General features: G+C 45.5%; 1 protein-coding gene across 2 annotated transcripts; it reads right to left on the reverse strand.

Moving 5' to 3' along the window:
• Positions 1-1,117: 1,117 nt before the first annotated feature.
• CHRNA4 (cholinergic receptor nicotinic alpha 4 subunit) lies at positions 1,118-22,692 on the reverse strand. Of its 2 annotated transcripts, XM_009958949.2 has the most exons (6): positions 22,632-22,692; positions 21,226-21,377; positions 17,740-17,784; positions 17,539-17,648; positions 6,935-8,315; positions 1,118-1,243 (listed from the first exon to the last, which is right to left on the reverse strand). In XM_009958949.2, the coding sequence occupies exons 1-6, from the start codon at positions 22,690-22,692 to the stop codon at positions 1,118-1,120; spliced, it is 1,875 nt and encodes a 624-aa protein (XP_009957251.1). The 2 variants fall into 2 exon arrangements, with proteins under 2 accessions (XP_009957251.1, XP_086331040.1); XM_086474914.1 differs by lacking the exon at positions 22,632-22,692 and having other exon boundaries at positions 21,229-21,339.
• Positions 22,693-24,403: the final 1,711 nt, after the last annotated feature.

The following is a 24,403-nucleotide window of genomic DNA, read 5'->3' on the forward strand; positions in this document are numbered from 1 at the left end:
CCGGTGTCCCCCCACTCCCTCTGGCCGGTGGTGCCTGTCCCTGCCTTCTTGCCACAGGTCCCAAAGCAAGGACAAGATGTGCAAAAAGGTTGGTTTAGTCTGGGTAGAGCTGGGAAGACCACAGCTGCTGCAACAACTGCTCAAATTTAAGGCCATAATACCTGTAATTCCTGCAAAGCACCGTTCTGAATTCACAAGTGTGGCTGTGTGCCCTGTTCAGGTTTCCCCGTATAGTGGCACATTTCCTTATCGCACTAACACACCATCCTGGGTTTCTGTTGTGGCTTCCCCATGTCTAAGCACCTTCCCCACCTACAGTAAGAGTTTTACAGCTCGGGGTGACCCTCTGCTATTTTGCAGCAGCCATACCTTGGATCCAGGATCTTTCCTTTGAAAGCACACTAAAGTGTTACTACCACTATCCAAATCTTAACCCCAAATCCTCCCTTCATTGGCATGCTCCTCACTCAGCTATGGTCCCCACAGCTTCTGAAGAGCATTGGCCAAAGCAAAATCTGTCAATATAAAGACTGCAACTGCTGTGTTAATGACCGCTGCTGGTCCCGATGGGGCTGAGCTGCCTCGAGCAATTCTTTCAACTTTTCCAGTCTTTTTGTCTTTACCAGCTGACCACAGACCACATAATGCACCGGTATCCCGAATCTGGAACTTTATTTATAAAATAATTCATACAGGGACACATAGTCCCGAAGCACTTCAGCTTGACAGGGCAAATTTACTAGGCAGGGCACACTGAGACCTCTGAAGACAACTGGAGCTACTTTGCCAATGGGCTTGTTTGTAGATGCTAAGCCTCTGTATGTGCTGCTTTAGGGAATAAGCTCGTGTTCTTACACTGCTGAGTATATGCAAATGAATGCCACCATGCTATGTACAGACTTTAATAAGAACTTTTCCCCTAAATTAGATGGAGGAGATGAAAATGGCTTGGCAAAACGACGCAACCTCAGAAAGTATTCCCAGAGAGCTCTGGAGCAACTCAAGCGCGGACACGCAGTAAATTATTCAAAGGGCTGCCTCTATTTCTCTGCTCCTCTCCTTCCAGGTGAGCTCAAATCCGTAGAGTGGGATATACTTTCTTCCTCTGGGGCTATATTTAGATCATTCCTGCCAGCCACGGTGGGAGGAAGAGACCAACAGTTCCCAGCAAACACACAATGATGAACATCCAGAGGAAGATCCTGTCAATGACCATTGCAACATACTTCCAGTCTTCCTTCACCTGGGAACACAGAGATGAAAGGCCAATTATTAAGGTTTATCGGAGATTAAAACTTATGAAGACTATTAGTGCTTTATTCCAAAACAGGACACTTTCTTTTAAGTCCAGAGACAGGAGGGGAAGGTCTCGCTTACATTTAGCGGTCCTATGTGATGGCAGAAGGTTTATTTTATCAACTGCTGATGTGGGAGACAGCTTCCCAGACTGCGTGGGTGTGCATGTGCAATTGCAAACCCTGTTCACTGCTCCCCAGGGATGACAAACGCCCGTGGATAATTAAGCTGGTCTGCACGCTCGCTGCCCCGTTTTCCATGAGCAACAGCTGTAAATGGGTGTGTAAAGGAGGCTGATTCAAGCTGAGGAGGGTGGGGTGGGGACGAAAGAAACTACTCGTTTCCTCATGCTCATAAACAGATTTGCTTACAGATTAATGAAGCCAAACTCTTTCTGCAAAGGGATTTACAGCTTTGGGTGAGTAAGCAGTGAAAATGAGCCAGCAAATAAAAGAAGTGTCCTTCCTCACCCTGCTTTTTTGCCCACTTTTGTCTTGCTGTGGGAGGATTTTCCAGCGATTCCTCTCTGGGGAGGTCTAGTACTTATTAATACCATCAGGCAAGAATTTTAAATGGCTATTTCATTAAGTAAGAAACCACATACATACGAAAACCTCTTTTATTACATTACTGTTATTAATTTCTTTCCCAGGAAGAGGACTCATCAGATGGCAAAGCTTTATTTGATATGGCTGTACCCATTGTCATTTCCTACAATATACCACTTGGTGATTAATAGACCCGAGGGCTGAAATTTGGCACGCTGCCTTGCTCTTTAGGGAAAACATCTCAGCAGGAGCTAGCACAAACCTCTTTGGTGGCCGTGATTGCAGCAAGTCAGGAGTCTGGTGTAAGGAGGAGGAGGCAGCAAAGCCAAGGCTGCGCTTTCCTGGGTCCCCTTTACTGCACTTACCAGTCTGTGACCCTGAGCAAAGAGTGGCTTCACCGTGCCCAAAGCTGCCATGTACATTGGGTTGCAGCATCAGTGAAAAATACAGTACAATAATAATAATAACATATGAGACCTGGCTTGGTTTTTGTTTTTTTAAGGATTTGCTGATTATGCTGAAAATTAATTTTGGTAAAGGAAGCAATCCAAATATAATGAAATAGCCATTTGCAGCAGATGATGTTTTTCACAGGTATTGAGGCAATGTCAGGTCCTAAAATATTATAATCTGTCAAGTACCATGCAAACAAGCTCTGAGCACAACACAGTGACTCTGTAAACTCACCCCGAGTCTTCTCTTTCATCATCACTCATGGATGCACCACTAAACTTTATCTTATACCTCATGGATGGTACAGAGAAACCATGATGTGTCAGAGGGCGAGAATATACAACCCTGGCTTCCGTGACCGACGTTGTGACAATTTATTGAGCTAAGAGAACAATTCTCTGCAGGTAAGGTCTGTGCATTTACCTCATTTTGGCCTGCTGAACCCTTCACAAACTGACCATGAATCTTCCAACGTGTTTGCAAAGTACCTGTTACCACTCTGTGCCTCAACGCAGACAACGCTCAGCTGAAGCAATGCCAGCAAAGTGAGCTCTTTGCCTACGCCTCTCATTATTTGCCATGCGGACTGCTTGGTTAGGCCTTTAAATCACCCGGTGTTGCTCTGGCTCCTCGGCTCAATCAGCAGCTTTGCAAACCGGGAAAAGAGGCACGCACTGGAAAGCACATCGTATTTTCTCACCATTTGTCCTCTGAACAAAGCATCTCACATTTCAGGAATACCTGAACATTTTCAGAAGTGGAAAAACCAGTTAAGTATTTTTGTGAAATGGATAATTTTAATCCCTTTAAAAATAGCACCAAGTTAAGCATACGTAAACTATTCAATAGGCAGAGCTAAACAAAGAGAGGCTCATCCTGAAGCTTGTAATCTTCTTGGGGGAAATCATGTTGGTTTATGTTTGTGCAGCCCTTAGCCTATCCATCTATAACCAGGGTGAGTAAAAGAAATAGTGACCCTTGAAATCAAAAGGAATTCTCCCATCTGAAGGATAAGGTGCCAGGTACCTCCCCTTTGCTGTACTTGTTTTGTGATCTATTCATCACTTGCTGAGAGCTGGAGTGAGTCTCTGATGCTTAAAATCCCTTGTGAGATGGGCAGCTAAGCAAGCTCTGGAGGACTGTATTTATGGGATTAGTGTCCTATGATGCAATCAATGTGTAAAGAAAATCTTAAATTTACCTTCTGATGTCCACCTGGAAAGCTGGATTGAGTAAATAGTGCTCCATTCTGGCAAAATAAGTGGTTTTTTGAATATTTGTAGTAGTAAAAGTAAGCACTAGATCACACAAAGAGAAGAAACTAGATAAATTTCTCTTTGAGAAAAGAAGGGGAAAAGGGAGAAGAGGAACAACTTGAAAAGTTCAACAGAAATTTGCTTTCAGATGTAATGATGTATGCATAAATACTCTGCCCGTCTTGAAAATGATGGCTGCGAGCAACTCAGATGTTTGCAAAATCAATATCCAGCTTCAGACTGGGAGCACGGAAGGGTGAAATTGGAAATTATGGAGAGACAATGAAAACAAAAGAGGAGGAGGAGGAAAAGAAAATGATTTAGATTTTTTTGTTTTGTTTTGTTTTCTGACAGCACGGTAGCATTTCCCTGTGGTCCAGCACCTCACGTGGAGCATGATCCGCAGAGGCCTCGCTGCCAACGTCTATGCAGCTGCCAGCATCTGCCACCCCAACTCCTGAGCTGTATTTTGATTAGTTTTTAAGAAGCTCGCTCGAAACTATTTTCAGGAAAGGATCAGGGGCAGCAACCATCTGACTCCCCCACCCCCAAAATCCCCCAAAGTGAGGGAATCTGCTGCTCTTCCCCGGTCCAGCTCCTTGCAGGTCTCTGCGGTGGGAACAGGGCATCCTGCCCCAGGATTTGAGTGGAGGGTTGAGGTGCCTCAGTGACATCTGATCCCCAGGACCCAGAGCCTGCAACACAGATTAGAGCCGTCCCGAGAGGTTTTATTGTACTTTGTTAAAAATAAACCAGTGAGATTATCCCGTGTTTCCTCCCCCTCAGCTATATTCTCTCCCATTTTATTTTTAAGCTGTCTTCAACGTCTTCTTATTAGAGTAGTCTGGAGACGCACACAGGCACGAGGACAATAAGGCTTTCCAGACGGTGCTGTTGGTGTCTGGTTATTTTGGCTTATGTGTGACATGCAACTTGTTTTGCTTCTCAGTCTGTAATTAATTTCTAATGGCATTTCTATCATACGCTGGGACAATTCAGTCTTGCATTTTCCCTGGTGTACCATTGTGCTTGCATTGTTTGCGGATATCTTTTTGTAACAAACAACTGCTGCTTGCATTTCCCATTTTCTCTTTGCTGAAGCACTTATTAAATGAGCTATTTACTTTTAATTTAGAAGCACTGCCCCCGTGGCAGTGGTGCTTTAGAAAAAAGACAGGAACTTCAAAAGAAGCTATGTTCTCGTTCTGGGAAGGTGCACGTCTCTCAAAATATTACCCAAGACACCAAGCTGTGTCTCAGGGGCTGCAGCTGCATCAGAGGTGGCTGCTGATAGATTTGTTGAAGACTTCCATAAAGAAACGCCACGATTTGATTTTAAGATGAAAGCAAATGTCCAAGTACTGATGTTTTTCCCCCAATAAATTCTCATTTTATTAGATCAGTTCTGCTCCTTCCAGTAAATTTCAATTCCAGAAGATCATGTTTCCTTCTTCTTTGTCACTTCCACCTGGAGAAAAAATGCACTTTCCCACTTGACATTACTTGGATCCAGAAAAAGAAAATAGTGTAACCTCAGACTGGGGTCAGCAATTATTCCCCCAAATCTGAAAACCCAATCTCTGCCTACCATGCCAACCACAACGGCTGTGAAAGAGCAGAAAACTCCGGGCAGGTTTGCAGGCTCTTCCCGGTGGAGCTTGGTGCATCAGTGGTCCTGGGGGTGACCTTTCTCTACTCATTGCTGGATGCTTTCCTGGTGCTTTTGCTCCAGGCTTGGCTGGTGGGAGATCTGGTCAGAGCCCTCAAAACGGCTCGTTTCCTTTTGATGTTTAGTGCTGTAAATAGCTTTCTCCTCAGGATAATTGCTTCGTTTTAAGAAGGAAGAGTAGTGGGATGTATGAGAAGAAAATTCGTGGCTTCTGAAAACTGCTTTCATTTTAAAGCAAATTGCAATCACGGATTAAAGGGAAAGGACCCTTGCAAGATACTCATTGACTCAGTTCTTGATGATATCAAGAAGCTTAGCAGAAACAGAGTCAGTTGAAATGGGAAGTATTATTGGTGTAATATTCTTTCACTTGCACCATGGGGAAACAAGGGAGTTAAACCCAACTGACTTAGATGTGTTTACTTGTGCTTATGGCTAGGAGGAGAGAGCAGAGCTTAATTCCTGTAGTCTAATGTGCTTGTGAACTGCTTCAGCCTGGCAAAGAGAGCTGGACTATCAATGGATGAGGATGTTCCACACAGATTTGTTCCGTGACCTTGAACAGGTCACATCATCTCTGTATTTTGGCTGTCACTCCTCAACATGAAGAATAAACAGTTACTTCCTCAAAGGGACGTTGTGAAGTGAAATACATTAGGGAACAGAGGCCTCTCAAACTATGGTACCAAGGAGCGTGCAAATGGACAGTGGCACTTAATCTTTTGTTGCTGCTGCTAAGTGCTCAGCGCTGTGAAAAATGCAAATATAAAGACACTCTTCATGCCCAGGAAGTCTTGTATAAAAGCCCTATGATTTGCATTGACTCTAAATCTTGAGAAAATCAAACTGCAAGCACTGCTGAAAGAGTACCTTTTGCTGACAGATCCCTCTAGGAAAAGCTAGATAAGACTTTTCTTTAGTAAGAACACTAACTTCAGGTTATCTTGTGGCTTCCTTCATTATGCCTGTAATTAGCTAGCACACCATATCCATAGTATTGCAGGGGAAGAGCTACAAGAGGTGTGAGAGGATGTGGCATTTGCACTTGCATCACCATCTCCATTAAAAGAAATTCTTTCAGCCTGTATTTTCCTTCTCTATTTGTAGCCATATTTACCCCTTCAGAGTAAGTGTGAAATTTGTCTGTCCACCCACCTTCCTGCACAGAGCCAGTGGAAGTCCACTAATGAGGAATGGCACCACGCAGAACTAAACATACCCTGCGACGTCCCCACGCTACTACGCGCTTCCCACATCCACAACCTATTTTGGGAATTCCCTTTCCTAGGCTCAGTAGCCAGAGTCAATGCTTAATAAAAAAACAGACTGTGAAATCCCGTCTGTCAGAAGCTTCTCTATAAAGAATAAGTCTGCTACGTACCCACCAGACGACTGCTTTTTGGGTCTCTTGCACAATCTTAGCTGCTTCCTTCCTACCTAACAACAACTTTACTCCTATTTTCTGCTGGAGAATCCTAAAGCAGCCCTGAGCATGGTCTGGTTGCGCTTGGCCTCCATGCCTGCCAAGATTCCAAGGACAAACTCTTCAGCTGCGCCTGTGGTGGCCAATGTGTTCAAAAGCCACAATATCAGCAATGGCTGAGCCTGCCTCAGCAAGCGTACTCTTTGTAGAGCCCCCAGGTTTGGCGGGGCTTCCTTAGCAGATCATTTTTGACTTACCCAAGGAGAGCAGGCTAAGTCAGCGTACTTACTGAGAAATCGGCGTCTTCTGCTCGCAGGTGGTCTGCGATGTAGTGAACCCCTTCCACCGCCAGCTTCAGGGCTGGGGACATCAACACAAGATGCTGCTCTTTGGCGCTGTGAGTCTTGCTTCCTTGCGCCGGCGTGCCAGCCGCCTCGCTCTTTTTGCATTTACACTTGCACTGAGGGGGCTTGTGCTGGGGCTGCTTTTCATTTAGGTGGCACCGCTGGGATGCTGGAGAGCCAGTGGATTGGCCATTGGTCTGGGAAGAGTCCTCTTGCAGGTAGCAATACTGGATGCTCCGGGACCTACAGCGGATACTCCCTTCCTCCGCCTTATTGGGGCTGTACATCTGCTGAACGCTTAGTGATCTGCCTTTCAAGATGGAGGTGGTCTGGGTGTCACTCAGAAGGTGGCATGAGGGTTGTGGAGAGGAGCAGGTCACCTGTACAGGCTCTGGGTGCAGCACAGAGTACTGCCCAGAAGGGGACTTGCAGATAGGCTGAGGCTTGGCTGGTTCCTCAAGGTGGGCACAGAAGGAAGATGTGGGTGATGGCTCATTACTCTGGGGGCTGGGGGAAGATGAGGTAGTGAAGTTGGGTTCCACATCGATCTCGGACCAAAGCCTTGGTGTGTTGGTTATTTTGTGCATGGATTCAATTAGCTTCTTGCAATTGTCTTTCACTGTGGAGGGACGTTTCATGAAGAGGAGGCGTGGGACTATGTCAAGGAAGATTCTCCTCACCCAGTCAGGCATCGTGTGGGTGCGTGGGGAACGATGGTGCACGTTGAGCACAAAGACAGTGATGATGATAGACAAGGTAACAAATATCATGGTGAAGAGAAGATACTCTCCAATCAGAGGGATGACCAAGGAGGTAGAAGGGATGATCTCTGTGATGAGCAGCAGGAACACAGTGAGGGACAGCAGCACGGAGATGCACAAGGTTATCTTCTCTCCACACTCAGAGGGCAGGTAAAAGACCAGGACAGTCAGGCAGGAGATCAGCAGGCAGGGGATGATCAGGTTGATTGTGTAGAACAGTGGCAGCCTCCGGATAATGAAGGAGTAAGTTATATCGGGGTAGATCTCTGTGCAGCATTCATATTTCTTGCTGTTGTAATTGCCCACTGCGTTGATGATGACCCATTCCCCACTCTCCCAGTAGTCCAGCTGGTCCACATGACTGTGCATGCTCACCAAGTCTATCTTGGCTTTGTCATAGGTCCAGGAGCCAAACTTCATTGTACAGTTTTGCTGGTCAAAGGGGAAGAAAGTAACATCGATGCTGCAGGAGCTTTTATAGATAGCAGGCGGCATCCATTTAATTCTCCCATCATAGAAGAGGTGGGCCTTGGTCAGGTGGGTGACTGCAAAGTCACCATCAGCACTGGGGAGAGATAGAAGATAAAATAGTCTAAGGCTTCTCTGGGACTTCTCAAATTTGTTAAAGAAATAGGATATTTAGTGCCTGGCTTCCAAAAATGCACTCTGGGCTCCTCAGAGATGCAAGAGGCACGCCACGTGCGAGCACTGGATCCATCCACTCTGTCCAGTGGGTTTTGAACTCTGCTGGCTTACACAAGCACTGGATTTGCATACAAATGTCAGCCCTCACCTTGCATAAGTCAGGTCCTTGAGGTGAGGGTTGAGTTTGTTTGAGAGAGGTGGGAGGAACCACTATGAGGTAGTGTGGCTGTGGGCTCTGTCAAAGTAATTTTGACAGCTGCTGTAAGTGAAGCAGTGTTGGGTAATCATTCAGTCTCTTACATGAAACACAGCAAGAACATCTTATTAATAGGAATAATGAAAGTTAATCTCTTGATTTCCTAGTCAGGAAGAGAGCTGTCTTTTATGGTCTCTTCTTACAGGGACTCTCAATTGGGATCTATGTGCTGGTATAAGATAAATAGATAACAACCCAGGATTTTATATCAGAAAGTAATATTCCAACCAGCGAAAAAAATATTTTATAAAGAGCATTTATTTGGCCCATGACACTAGCTCCTTCCAGCTTGTTGTGGGGACTGGGATACAAGTGAAGGAGATCAAAAAAGGCAACAGGAGAGGCAAGTGCACTAGGGATTTGGGAGAAGAAAGACCACCAAGGAACGCTACACTCAAGCTGTGATAGTGCTGGAGAAAGGAGGGAGACTGAGAAACTCTGGGAATGAAATCCCCAGCCCTGGAGACAGCTCTGTCCTTCCCTGCATCACCAGCCATAGCTTCGCTTCTTCCTCACACCCACAGCTCTGCTATTATACATTAAATATTGAACCTGCCGCTCGCCCCGGCGCATGGAGGCCGCAGAAAGAAATTAGCTCATTAATAGATTCAGTTAGCCCAGCAGGTAATTAATGCCGTGCACAGCTGTGCCATCAAGAAGCACTGTTCCTCCCCTGCTCTCAGTGAGGAGGACATGTGGACTGTGACACTTAAACCCCACATCTCAGGCCAAGTCCACAGGTACCCTCTCTACAGCAGCGTCCTTCCTCCAGGCAGTGTCTGCAGGATCTGCAGCCTGCGTTAATGTACACAAAGAGGCAGAACTGAAGCATTCAGAGCTGCACAAGTGACATATCTCCTTGTTCAAATAATCAGCATGATGGAGACCGGGTGTTTGAATCACAAAATTACACTTTCATCTGAAAGTGAGCCAAGCCCCTACATCTGCAGCCCTTTTGTGCAGTGACTGGCTGAAATTTCAAACCTTCCCTTTCCCTTGATTTCTACCTGCAGACAGAGGATTTTGGTATCCTTGGACAGCCACCACTTGGATCAAACACCCTGGTTCAAGGACCCTTAAAATGCGGGTGAGGTTTGGATAGAACTGCAAATTTTTTCATCCTGAGCAAATGTCCGAAAGGTTGAAATCCCAATTGAAAAAGCAGGTGGAATCGGTTTGTAGGGCAATGCCTTCAAGTCTAGCAACAGGAATAGAGAAAGGAGCATCCAAAAAGCAGGGAGGGAATTGGGGACCATCTTACACAGCCGGCTCGAGCCACTGCAGAACTGGGGGATAGGGGGGGGAAGAAGCCCGTTGTGTGATGCCAAGTCACAAACAGCAAAACTGCTAGACAAAGGGGAAGCTGAGCCGGGGAGGGAGAGCTTCTGCTAAAAACTTGAGATGAATTATTCAGGCTGATATAGATAGAAAGCTCTCTGCTGCTGCCCAGCCCTTCCGGCTGGAGCCGATCCAGCCTGCAGCCTCTTTCCCAGCAACCGGCAAACTCCCCTGGCCCCGCTCTGCTGCTTCAGCGCTCAGATGTGCCCTGACAGCAGCCGTACAGCGCGGGGTCACACCTCTCCTCTTCCTCACCAGCAGCAAGGTAAACAGTGCAGGGGCCGTCTAGCAGAGCCCCTCAAACGTGCTGAAGGCAGAGGAACATCCTTCAGTTTGTTTCTTTAGGAGATCATCCATCAATTCATATGGAAAAGGGGAGGAAAAAAAAAAGATTCTGATATTTCATCTTGCCCTGTGAAGCATCCTCGTCAGTCCATGACCACACTGGCTTCCAGTGAGACTGGTGTACTATTGCTCATCTTGGGAAACAGCGGCAGGGTCTGGCCCTCGGTGAGCTGTCTTGGCTAACAGTGTGTCTGGGCGGAGATGGCACGTGCTCCCGACCCCCAGGAGGACAGCCCAGATCTTTGTCCTTCGAGACAGTTTTCCAGGTTGGTTGAATTGATGGGAAAATCAACTTAGAACTACTGTGTGGTGGAGAACCAGGTTTTTACTAAGTTCTTTGTTTCTATAGCAGAAAGCCTTTGCTCTTTGTGGCAGGTTTTGGAAAAAGCAAAGAACACAAAAGGACTCAATGCTTTTTGACCTCTGAACTGGACTTTTTCTAAAGCTTTAAAATGCCTTTTTTTTTCCTTCTGTTTTAAACAGGAAAGCTAAAAATATGTACAAACCCAAATTATTGTCTCAAGGCAAAACCACCACTGTGTTTTACTCCAATGCAAATAAAACCAAGCCATGCCATTGTACCATCCACCCAACTTCTTTCTTACCTCTTCTTTCTTAAATCTAATTTACACTCCAGGACCACTTCCTTTCGATGAAAACTATCCTTTTTTTTTTTTTTCTCCTGCGTTTTGCCTGCACCGTAAAGCCACGTTGAGGCATAAAATAAGCACAGCAAGTGGCAGTCCGCTGTTTGCTGTTCTTGGCGGTTTCCTTTCTAAATCTCAATAGGAATTTGGAATCCAATTCTGCATTCGATGAGATCTCTGAGGTATGATTAAGTCATTCATTAATGGAGCAATATATTTATAATTAGACTCACATTACAGAAAAAGGATAATGAAGATCCACTAGCGTTTCCCTCTTTAGGTGGGGCACTGTGTTAGTGGCTGGGTAAATAACACAGATGAGTATTTTTCCTTTTGAAAACTGTTGGAAAAGGGCGTGAAACCCTTCCTAAAAATTCATCCAGGTACAATGATAATTCATATAATTGCGCTTCATTCCCAGAAATGTCTTGTCTGGAAGTTTTGCATTCTCTGCCTGACTAGCCACACGCCTCTCTTCTGCAAGCAGTGTGATGCTGCAGATCTCGCGTGTCAATTATTTCCACAAATGATCTGCTGCTTTGGTGGGGAAGATATTTTTTAATTGCTTGCCTAACAAACCCATCCTCATCCTGGGTCCTCTTTGGCTCGCACATTATTACAAATAACACTGGGACCGCCTTGCAAGCTGGATTTTGCCTACAGTGCTGTGGCAGGAGTGGAACCAGCAGCAGAACAGCTTCTTGCATTTGAGAGTCAGCTGATAACTCTGAGGAGCTACAAAACACCCTGGGATCCTCCTCCTTCTCCCTCACCGACCTAACAGGGCTGTGAAGTAATTCCTGACCTTACTGGGCATGTTTGAACTTCTCATTGCAGTTCAATGTAGAGATATTTGAGCAATCTGTAAGCAGGGTAAATTAGCCTTGCTGTTGTACATAGACTGTTTCCAAGCCAGCTATGCCGTGCAAAGGTACCGTTTGCAGCTGTTTTAACCCTTCATGCACACATATATTTTTGCCTCCTTCCCTAAGCTTACCACCCATGCTGGACCTTCAAACATCTGCTTACTGGATCGGAAGCTGCGCTGGCTGGCGCCCTGCCGATGCGGGGTGAATCTAGAGAGATACCTTCATCCTGGGTGAGGCTTTCATTCTGCTCCCCTTAACGTGACAGAGGGCACAAAGCCATCTGGCTGACAACGGTCTTCCAAACCTTTCCAAGGGATGAAGGTGAGACAACCGACTGCAAATGAAGTGTGCAGGTAGGAGACTGGGGAAACCCTGCTTTCTTGTGGAAAGCTTTGCCGTGGGAAAACTCATTCCTGGCCAAGTTGTGCCGATGGCCCTGACTGCATCATGTAAATATTTCCTTAGACAGGAAGGTGGGAGACCTGACATAGTGGGATGGAGAAAATTCAGTCATTCCTTTATAGTGGCAGCGCATTTTTGTCTCATTTAGTCTGGACCACTGTGTTGTGATAGTTGTCAGGAAAAAGCATTCGGAAGAAGGAGCGAGTGCAAGGTAAACATCACAAGAAGAACTTGAGAATTAAGATAGTCAGGCTCTCCCGATTACCCTGACCTGACAGTTCTAAAAATTTGTCAGCAATAAAGTACTGGAGCTCTTATATTTTCATGTCAAATACAACAACAGTGCACACCAATACAGAGAGAAGACAGTTGCTTATTTTTTTGCCAACAGAAATAGTGCTGCTGTGTCCTGCAGCCTTTGATTCCTCATTTTGAGAATAAAGGCTACTCTTCTAAAATCTTCTAAGTTTATAAGGGTGCAAGAATGGCATTGTTTTACTGGCAGCCATCAACCGTATTTCATTAAAAAGCTCTGCTGATGGATAATTCTTTTTTTTTTTTTTCCCTGACATTTTCTATTTTCCCTGCAGTTGGGAGATACATCATCTCACAAAATTAAATGTTTTCAGAATGCATGTAAATGAGACACACATTTATTTTAATTTCTGATGATACAATTTAAATCCAAATAGAGCTTTAAAAGCCTGAAAATTAGCTATATACATATATGGATATAGCTAGAATGCCCTCATTTCATTTAAACCATTGTTCATTGAAATGCAGTAACCAAGACAGATTGGAGTTTCAAGACCCCTCTAAAGAATGCACCCTGCACCATTTTGGTAGACATTAAAGAGATGCTTCTGTAATGTTCGGATTAAAATATTCTCCAAAGGCAAATCAGAGAATATTTTATTTAACAATCGTTTTGTGCTGCCAAAATGGTACCTACAAATTCACAGGCTGGAAGGGATGTCTGGAGGTGACCTAGTTCAAACTCCCTCCTCAAAGCAGGGTCAGCTACAAGAAGATCAGAACCGTGTCCAGTTGGGTTTTAAATACCTCCAAGGTCTTGGCAACTTGGGTACAAAACTTCTTGGGTACATAGATAGAGGTGTCTGTGCCCATGAGGGAGATCCCTCTCATAGATTTCTTTCTGTCAGTTCCTGTATTACTGGATAGAGCTTGGCAGCAAACCTCAAAGGCATCTAGAGATGTAATTCCTCTCCAGAAACATAGTCATTTAAACTCCCAGAAGAACCAGGAAAGCTAAAATGTGAAGTAGCGATTATGGCCCTATTGTAAGTACAATCTGGTGCAAAATGACAAGATCTGTGCAAGTACACACATACACACACAAAGAAAAATGTCAAGAATGTTTCCAATATTTTAAAGGTTAGACTAGGTATTTTGGTATTTCTCCCCCAAACAGCTTCAGGATGAGTCAGGAAACCAGTGTCACTCCAAAAGTCTCACTGGTTGCAAACTTCATAGCATAGTTCAAAAGAACAAGCTGCTACAGTAGAGTTCAAAAGAACTCTTTGCTTTCTCATTGTTTGCAAAAGCCATTTGCCAGATGATCTTCTAACCCAGTCCAGTAATCCTTTGTGTCCACATTACTACGGGGTGAATTCCTCTAGATATTTCCTACTCCTAATTACAGAAACTTTTATTTGAATTCCCTTCATGTGTGCGCCTGTCTTTTATTCTTTTTGGTTTTGTTTGGGTTTTTTTTTTTTTTGTGACTATGGAGGCTAAGGCAGGGATTACTTTTTGGAGCAGCTAACACTAGAAAGTACTAAGAAAAAAAGAAAATTTGAAGTCTGAATATTCCCAGTAGCTTCTTCCTAGGTTTTACAATCATCAGGCTGGAGAAGACAGGTGCTATGATGCTATGGTGAATATCCAGTTGAAAACTAGCCAGCAAAGCTCACGTTTCAAGTTCCCTGCCCATCCCTTAGGCTCAAGGACATGGTCTTGCATTCCTCTGGGCAGCCTTTTGCAGCTGGAGCACTGGGCTGCAAACCTGCGGTTTCAGGGGTTTCTCCTCTGATGTTTCTCTGTTGCACAGGGTCCAAATGGCTCAACACAGTGGTGGAGAAGTGGAAAAAAAAAAATTGAAGTGCAGCCCCAAGAGCTTATTCCCTGATTAGACAAAAAATATTATCTTTTTTTTTTACTTTAAATATATAAAAAAACCTAAAATGTGCTTGAAGTCCATTCATGAATGGGAAAATAAGTCAATGCAGAGGATTAGCTAATTCATTTATAAATGATCTGGTGGTGTCTGAAGAGCCTTTACAGCCTCAGATAAGGAACAGCTGGCCTTCTTGGCAGAGAAGAAGAGCCTTTGTCACTTCACTGTTAACTCGTATTCCTCTGTTATACATATGTTTTGTCACATCTAGTAGAAACTATTTAAAGAGTCTTGGAATTTATCTCGTCAAGCCTGAAAATTCAACAGCATATTAATTTCCCTGTAGGATATTAATTTGGTTTTAGATTCCTTATGAATGTTGACAACTACATATACTCTCTAGGCCAAACCAGCTGAGTTTACTGATTTAATTTGGGCCTCTGGAGTGGATAAATGGAAGTTTTTTTCAATAATGAGCTTAGATATGAGAACAACCTCACAACAAGGGGTTAGGTTTCCTTAAAGATGTAAATCTCGAATCAATTTAAATTTCACCATCTCTGTATATACCCCAAGATGAAAACAGAAGAGGCATTTGTATAATCTCCTGCCCAGGAAGTCTCTTTTCCAAAGGATACCATCCCAAACAGAAATATCATACTTTTGCCAGAGCATGTGATAAGCAATAAATAGCTCACATTAAAAAGCCTGAACAGCACAAAACGCCAGTGTGGCCGCTCTCTCTCTTCCACCAAGGTCTCTGCACACGTTCTTTTGCTCTTAGGGACACAGAATTATGTGCATCTACTCAAAATTCGCTCTAAACTATATACATATATAATATATATATGTAAAACATGAGAGTGAATCCTTGTAGCATCACCCATGACTAGTTGCTGTCTTTGCAAAACCTTTCTTTCTGAAACATTTCTAGCTGAGATGCCCACGAGGAGAAACACTGTCTGGTGATGCAATTGGTGAGCTGCCACATAAGAACCTCATCTTGGAGTCCTGTCGTACTAGAGGTTTTGCCTTGCATGCATTCCATTTGCGCTGTCTTGCCCTGCAACCCCTAAAAATCATCAAAACTGGTTGTCAGAGCAGTGCAACTAAGGTAGTAACTGCAGCTTCAGATGTGTTTGATAGGAAGTTAGGTAGAAGAGAAAAGAATATCCCAGGGCAGAAAACAGTTTACATAAGACTGTATGAAAGAGCACAAGCAAATATAGCTGTTAAGAGGTACAGAATTAACGGAAAACCATTACTGACTGGCTAATGGTTGGCGCCTACATCCATGTTTAATTCATGGATGAAGGAACCAATTAAAAATACATGATAGACTCATGACAACCAGCAGAGCAATGCATGATTATTAATGGTAAGTATGGATAAAGGCAGAGAAGTGCCTTGGATTTAGGTAGCTGGGGCACTAGATCTGCCAGCGTGGTAGCAGGACACCGGTACGCTTAGACTCGCTGTCTGCCACACCTCCCCGCAAGTCAGCCTGAGTCAAGCAAGGCTGAAAGACCCGCACCCCAGAAGAGGATAAAAGGGACATTCTGCAGATAAGCAGCTGCTCCCTGGAGTCCCTGTAGTTGCTCAAGCGACAGGACAGCAGGGCAGAGGGGCAGAGCATGCAAGGGCCAGAAGCCAAAGGTTACCCAGCTCAGAGGTCAGGGTGCCCGTTGACCTCTGTGGGCTGCTTTCAGCATGAAGCCCCAAAATGTCTTGAGCACAAAAGGATACCGAGGCCTCTCTCCTTGCATGGACCATGCTCATCAGCCGTGGTGGGCATGTGAGCCAAGGGAGTTGATGCAGGGATGACACATCAGGCTCTTGTGTACCAGTAACTCCAGCAAAATGATGGTTTAAAGCACAAAGGTCCCATAGATGATGGAGATTTGCGTAGCACTATTTTCTTTGGCACTATGGTCCATCAAAACAACCACCAGAAGCTCCAAAACCAATAATTTTTACCATTGTCATTAATTAAGCAATGAGAAGGACATGAAAATACGTTTTTTCCAGTGGAAGCTGTGAACACCTTTCTCAGCTGCAACGTGAGACACTTGTAGTATAGTATTTGTGCTCAGTGTGTCCCTGTAGGGTAGGAAGGCCCAAGTGCCTCCAAATTAGTCATTTCCATTGGTCTAATCTCTGAAAGGTGCTATGTGAGGATGCAGTGATTTCCAAGAGGTTTGCAATCACTCCACACCACTGAGGATCACAGACAAGCTAATGGGAAAGATAACAATTTCCATAGTCTCCAACGCTCACAATCCTCTGGACAGATTCCTCGTTCGGCCATTTATTTTTTTTTTTTTAAACAAAAGCAAAATCATATCAAACTAGAACCAGGCAACTGTTTATTAAAAGTGAGCCTGGTATCCGTTGTGTTTTCTCTGAACGTTAGCTACATACAAAGACATTTTTGTTTGATGCTTGTAGCAAGTGTTTTCTCTGGACCCTCTGCTGGAGAGGGAGACTGAGATATCCTACATCCTAGGAGACTGGAGAGCTCTGGTATGATAAGCCAAGGAGAAAACAGTCTTGGCACTTGGACAATCTTTCTAAGAATATCAACAGGCTCCAAAGGAAAGAAAAACAACCACCGGCTCCCTAGGAAGCGTCCATACCAGAGACAGATTTCGTGCATTCAGGCTCAGGAACAAATACCTATTTAAAAATAATTCTAGAATGGTATTGGGCTGACCTGAAACCTGTATTTATAGACACACAAGTCTGACAGGTTTCACCATATTCTCCTTATTTAAGCCCATCCTCAGTAACTGGCTTTTCCAGTTGATTGTGATGAATTAGGAGAGAGCTCCTTGGTGAAACGAAATTGAAGAGGACTGAAAGCTCAAATCCAGCTTAATTGTGTATCTGACATGTGAAAAGAAAACAATACCTGCCAGCCCCCAACAAAACTCACTGTCCAGAGAAAGGCTCATTCGGAGAACAAAGCCCTTGTGATGAATGTTAGTCGTGTAATTCAAGGCGCGTCTGGGACAGATAGGAGAATCTACGTGGAATTCAACCACAGAGAACAAAATAAGGAGGAATAATTGCAAGCAGCACCTTAAAACCATTGACAGAGAAAATTTGTAAGGATGGGTTTGCCCTCTGGCCACAGTTCTCACACTCACTTGTTGTAGAGGACAATATCTGGCCTCCAGATGAGCTCCGAGGGGATTCGGATGGATGTGACGTTTTCGTATTCTTGGGGGTCCCAGCGTAGCTTGTAGTCATGCCACTCCTGCCAAAAACAAGGCGGTTACAAAGCTGGGAGAGTCCAGACTGCAAAACTGAAAAGGAAAATGGAAAAGCACATATTTTGGTGCACCCACCTGCTTCACCCACACATTCGTGGTCATCATTTGATTTTTCTCGTCCTGAAATGCAAGATCAGATATTGGTTACAGAAGCAGATGAAGTGGCCCAAGGAACTCATTAAATTTCTCTTAATTGTACTTCATTTCTTTAATTACAAATCACCTCTGCAATAAACTTAAGTTCCACCTTGGAAACAAAAAGCAGATGTTTCTGTCATTTAACACGGGACAGGGCACAGCTGCCTGATACCACTGAACAGCTGAGCCTGCGCCTAAGCTATCTTGTGAGCAGACGGACTTGAGTTTACTGGGATTTTCCTCAGTGCTGATGGATTCAGCCTAGGACGACGGGGCCAGACAGAGGAAAGAGCTCCACAGCTTGGCTTTGACCTGAGCGCTGAAGGAAGGGGAGTGATGGAGATGTATATCCTTACTCTTACATGTGTGAGTGGATTACGGTGCTCAGCTTCATCTGCAAAAGTGTTTAGTACTTCTGCTGTGAACCAGTATCTGAACGCAGTTCTGGAAACACGGAGCTCGGCAGTGTTTCTCCTTCTACCAAAAACGTGAACTTACTGCACTAGAGCACTACAGATGGAGTTTTCTGAATGAACCCAAGCTGCTCTGCTGACAGGCAACCCATTGACAGCCTGGTGTATACCTGTGCCATCAAATATTAGACTTTTTCCCAACTCTAAGTACAAATAACTATGGAAAGGTAGGACCATATGTACGCATACTTTTAAATAACATAAGGCAGATCTAATGCTGGCAGCACTGCAGTAGAATTAATTACTGGTCGCTGCTTGCCTTGCATGCTTGTTACAACCCCTGTGTAAATAACTAAGACAAATTATGTGGGGCAGAGCCTCGCGCTGGTCTGATTTAAGTGTCACACCAGAACTCAGAGCTTATTTGTGTGTTTGTTTCTTTTCTCTCTCTCTTTGGTCAGCATCAAACCAGCTCAAGTGACAGGGCTCATTTGGAAGTGAACTGCTTGTCATTAACCTTGCTCTTGTGGCAGGTCAGGATTAATTCTGAACATTAAAAGCCAGGAGATTCAGAGGTGGCTGTGCCTCCCCCTCGCTGAGCCTCCTCACTGCCGTTGTGGAACCAAGTGTAAAACCTGATCAGAGATACCCTCGTCCGGGGTTAGGGACCAGAAGCACATGGAGGAAGCAGGAATACAAAAAACATTCAAATGAGCATCAGAGAAAGGGAGAATATCCAGCTATTTCCTTGGGTGCCTATAGGAGACGAGGAATGCCAGCGGAGGAGGCTGCCATGCCCTGGACTGGACTAATCCTTGAGCATCTGCTTCTCTTACCACTGTGCAATTCAAGCATCTGAGGGGCACAACCACAGTCCCTGCACTGGGGATCCCAGTCTCACAGGTGCTACCCTTTACTGGAATTTTCCTCCCTGGATAGGTGCAGACCCTTGGTGGAAACTCCTGCCCATCACTACGCCTGACAGCTCGGCCGTCCTCCTGACCCAAGCACAGCACGACTCTAATCCCGTGGGTTTACTTCGTAGGGTTTTGCAACGGGCTAACGACCGACTGCCTCCTCCACCTGCACGGCTGACTTCTCCTGCACGGAGCCAGCCCGGAGGACAAGGGGTGATTCTGCGGCCGTCAGTGGGGTTGCAGTGCCTGGCCTCGTTCCTCAAGGTGAACGCAGCACACGAGGTCCTGCGGAGACACGGGCTCGGGAGTCCGTGTGTGTTTCTCAGTGGCTGCTCCTAGACACATGCTGGATCCTTTACCGCTTCTTTCTGGGCTCAGAAAAGCCTCAGCACACCGGGGGGAGGTAAGGACATGCAGGGATGTCAAGTTCTACATTGATTTTTGTTCCCCTGTCCCCAGCTTTTGTCAGCAGGAGCCAGGGTTTGAATACGGCTCTGATTTCTCTTTCAGACTTCTTGTCGTTGGGAGCTGAACGTCAGGTCTAACAGTTGCGACGAGGTTTGCACCAAAACAGTGTCACTGTTGGGACAGGGGAAGAGGCAGCTGAAGTGCTGCAGTGGTGGCAGGGGGTGTCATCAGCCCCCAGCCACACAGACTGGGGCAGGAGGGGATGAGAGCTCTCCTCCAGCTCTACCCACCAGCCCCAGCACAGGACTGCCGGCTAGCTGCACGTCTAACCACTGACATGATTTTAAGAAGATTAATTCTTCTTAAGTAAACCGGGAAAATGACTACGAAGCAGGTGTATCGATCCTCTCCTCTTCCACAACTCAGCAGCTGCATAATGGAAAGTCTCTCTCATGCCTCCACAGTCACTAATGCCTCATCTTTAGTCTTATCAATTATTCAGATGAGAACTGTACAACTTCAACATTAGCAACTGCAAACAGCCCTGGATCCCTCAGGCTGACGTAAGAGAGAGGAGGGGAATGGAAGACCATTTCTGTGCTGCAAAGCTGGAAGCTGGTGGCTTGTGCACGAGCTAAGAGATGCAACTCTCTTAGCAACTAGTGTCTTTGATTGCCCACCTCCCGCACCACCTCGGCTCTGTTTCCTCTGCATCTTAAACCTTATCCCAAAATATAAAATGTTGTGGAGAGTCATCTGTTATGATTGTCTCACACCAGTAATAACTTTAAGTTGAATTACACTTTCCATTATCACTCCTTTGCCACAGAAATACAGTAAAAAGTGAGTAAAATAGAGCTCCCAAAAGCAAGGCCAATATTTGTTCAAGAGTTGTGCATCTAGACAAACACACCATCCTGGGAAGAGTTGCATGCAAACAGGGACAGGAGAGAGAAGCACGTGGGAGCAAGATCTACACAAGATAGAAAGCCCGTGTGTGTGTGTGCTTAACACTTGCAGTCCTGCACAGAACTCCTCTGGATTTGCCACTCAACCCCAACACACTCTGCTAGCGTAAGCCTTTCAGGACCATTTCAATGCAAACCAGTCCGGAGTGCACACCACTCCGTTTTGTATGTGGTATATGCAGCTTGCACACATGTAACTTGTATTTGAGCAAACATTCAGAAACAATTTTCTTGTTACTATCTGCCAGATTAGCTAAAAACCCTCAAAACTTTCATTTGCAGAAAGCTCTTCAGGCAAACTATCTTCCAGAGATACGTAAACCACTGTTCCTATTAGCTTGTGTAATTTACTGTTGATGATTATGGCTCAAATTCCAAATCAGATGTTTGGGTTTTTTTCCTTAGCCAGGACTCTCTGGCATTTATACCAGTTCCTCCACTGCTCTGCTGTGATCAGTCCCGTGGATTTTGATAAGGAATTTGGGATTTTGCCTATATTAAATGAAGAATAAAGGATCCACCTTGATGACCATCTACTCACATGAGTCATCCCTTGTTCCAGCAGAGCTGTCTGCATGATAATACCTCTTTGCTGAGAGCAAAATCTTCCCAACCCAACCCTGGTGAGCCAGTAAAACCCACATGCTCCAGGAGCCTCTCCCCGAGCCCCAGCCCAGCGAATCTCGGCTGTTTGTTGAACAAGGGGGTTGCACTTACAACATCGATGAGCTGGGCAATGGACAAGCCGAAGCGGACGAGGACCACATCGGAAATGTTGGCGACGGGGCGGGACCACTTGTTATAACCGGAGAAGAGTTTCTTCAGGAGACGCTCCTCCGCGTGGGCACGGGTTTCCACGTGGCCGAAGGCTGTGGGGAAGGCAGTGTGAAACACATGCAGCTCCAAGCACCGGCACATCTGAAGCCTTCTCGGGGAGAGATCCCCAGGCTAAACCCAGCAATGGACAAGTAGGGACACATGGGAGGGTGATGCCACGCTGGTAACTTGCCTCCCCACTATCCCAGGCGTTGCCATGTATTTCCCGCTCTATTCACCCACTGTGGCCAACTCCCAACGTAGGGTTTCTATTGCAGAGCAAAATTGATTTGCAGAAAGTGGGGGCATCACTAAAACCATTTGGAAAACACTATATGGGCCATTATCTCCCGAACCTGGTTTAATTTTTACACCACTTTGCATCAAGTTTCTAGCACTGCGGTGCGTGAGCAGGAAAGAGGGATGCTAGGAGGGCAAGACAAAAAGGAGAAAGCAGCCTCCTGCGTGCAGATAGGGATTTTGGATCAGATTTACACATAAAAACTGGCATCAAATGCATCAGGAAAAAAAAAAAAAAAAAAAAAGGCAGACTGAAATTCAGCTCTTCAAACTAACCTTAATAGCTGGTCTTTCACAAAAACGATGGGTGGAGGAGGAGGACGGGGGAGAGCGCAAATTGGATAACAAGAGCGCGGTTTCCCTCAATAATGACTTTAAAAGTTGGAGGCTGCAAGGAGCAGCCCTGAACCTGCACGTACGCTACAGGAACCGTCGGAGGTGCCTGTTGGTTATTAAAAATTAAAGCCACCCTTCTTCCAGGGGGCTGCCGGGGGAGCTGCGCTCCTGTGCCGGCTGCACGCAGATGCATCCTCCACGGTGGGGAGAGGGAGCCGGGGGCTCTCCCCGCATCCCTCGTGGAATATGGCTCCTACTTAGTCTTTAGCTGCCCTGGATTATACAAAGAGAAGCATTAGCTGAGCGCTGGCTGTGCTCTCCCCAGCCAGAGCTGTAGCCCGGAGACACATTAACACACTTTACCCAGGGAAGAAAAACCCAGGCAAGAAGCAGGATGCCGAGCCCCTGCCTGTATTCTCCCTCCTGTCCCCTTCCCCACCGCGGCTTTAACCCTTTCCCCAACAAATCAGGCAAGGAGCAGAAAATAAAAGCAAAGCATTGCTCCGCAGAGGCTGGTATTTAGGGGACCTGCAATGATGGGGCAGAAGGATGCAGGAGTGGGGGAAATTCCTTGTTGACAGGGACCGTTCTTCACAGCGTGCCTTTGAGAGGGATAAGGGAGAAAAGAGCTAAAGAGCAGAGCAGGGGTAGAAAAGCTTTCACAAACTTACCGGGGAAGATGCTGGCACACAGCAGGAGGAGGAGGTTTCCTTTAGACACAAGAAATCCCATTGTGGAGCAGAGCTCAGGCTCTAGCACGCAGAGTCTCCCATCAGGGCAACTTTTTGTCTCCGAGTCTCTGGATCCTCCAGCTTCATTCCCCTAAACTCCTTTCTCTCTCTTCCTTTCACCTGCTTCTGGGAAGGGATAATAGCTGGTGGTTTGTTTGTTTTTTTTTCTTTTAGCTTCTGACTGATTTCCAGCTCTTCCTCCTAGAAGGATGCTCTTCCCTGGGACACCGGTGCACATATACTTGCGAGAGATACGTAAGGGCTGCAGAAAGCTTCTGTAAAGAGCCACGAAATGCACAGCCTCCCTGGACTCTCCTGCTTGCTCCTCTCTCCTTTCCGACGGGGCGGTTTGGCTGCTGGGTTTATTTGTTGCTGCTGCTGCTGCTGCTGCTGCTGTTTTCACCCTTCCCCCAACCCTTTGGGCAGCCTCTGCTCAGATTTTGCTGCTGATGGGCCACCGATGCCCACGCCAGCCCTTGGTGGAGCGGAGAGGGAGCACAGTATGTTTGTATATTTAATGTAGTTAGACCTGCCCACCTCCCGCTTAGGAGGAGGAGAGAATCTGTGCACTCCAGCAAACAGGCTGCAGGGAGGAAAACTTTTAGCATGAGAAATAGAAGGGGAGATCCAGACCCCAGCTGCAGCCAGAGGTGGTGGATATGGGGCCATCTGGGATCTTTATAGCACCTGAAGCCCAAACAGTTCTTAATTAATGAAAGCTGTCTGCTCAATCTTGTCCAAGTGCTTTTCAAAATCACTCCTGTGGACTAACAGGGTAATTAGCCTGAGAGATATTTCTGGCCTGGGCATGTATCTTTGCTGTCGACAGTTATTGGGCTGACGAACCTGCCCATGAGAACAGGACTCTGCCATGCTTGGTGCTGTAAAAACACGTAGTACAAATACAAATATTAGTCTCTGCCTCTAGGCAATATGCAAATCAGAGGTGAGACTGAGGCACGAGGTTACTTGAATCTACCTATATATTTGAACGTACCTTAAATATACCACAAATAACTCTGTTGAAGTCATGAAGACTTTTGTGGGGGAAAGGATAATTCCTTGTGTTAGCAAGGAATTACCACTCTAGCCCTTCATCTCTCATCCCCGATTCCTCACACGGGAGACATGGAGTAGAGCCCTCTCTGTTTCATTTTAAAACTAGCTTTGATATTAACACAATTACTTCCACACGGATAGCAAATGGATTTCATTTTCAGGCAGGGGTAATGTTGCCAGCTGCAAAATTAATCAAAGTCTGTTCTAATAATACTAGCTACATATTTTATGTATAATAGTTTCCCTGCTCCCAAAGCATCTCAAATATCTTCCAATATAATAGATTGCTGGCTGAAAATGGGGAGGATTAAAGCCACGAGAGAAATTAGGTCTGTAGTGAGATTATAAATAACATCAGTGTAGTACCAAACTCATCTGATCTTGTCTTTTCTTGTCTCATCTCTTCCTCAACAGTTGTCAGCCTTTCAAATGACAACCCCCACCCTATTTTCCACTGGGTGTATGGACTCCTGCCTGCCTTGCTTTCTGTGTCCTGACCCTCACTGCAGCACCTGAGCACCCGTGACACGCTGTGAAAATCTGTAGTGCTCGTTTCAGGGAATCATCCAGTGTTAATTTAATAAACAGCGAACGTGAGATCAAATTAGCTTAAAGCTGAAGCGTGGGTTACATCCTGAGAGCCAGGTCCTGGG

Source organism: Leptosomus discolor, chromosome 17, assembly GCF_034619465.1.
Source record: "Leptosomus discolor isolate bLepDis1 chromosome 17, bLepDis1.hap2, whole genome shotgun sequence".
Lineage (NCBI taxonomy): Eukaryota > Metazoa > Chordata > Aves > Leptosomiformes > Leptosomidae > Leptosomus > Leptosomus discolor.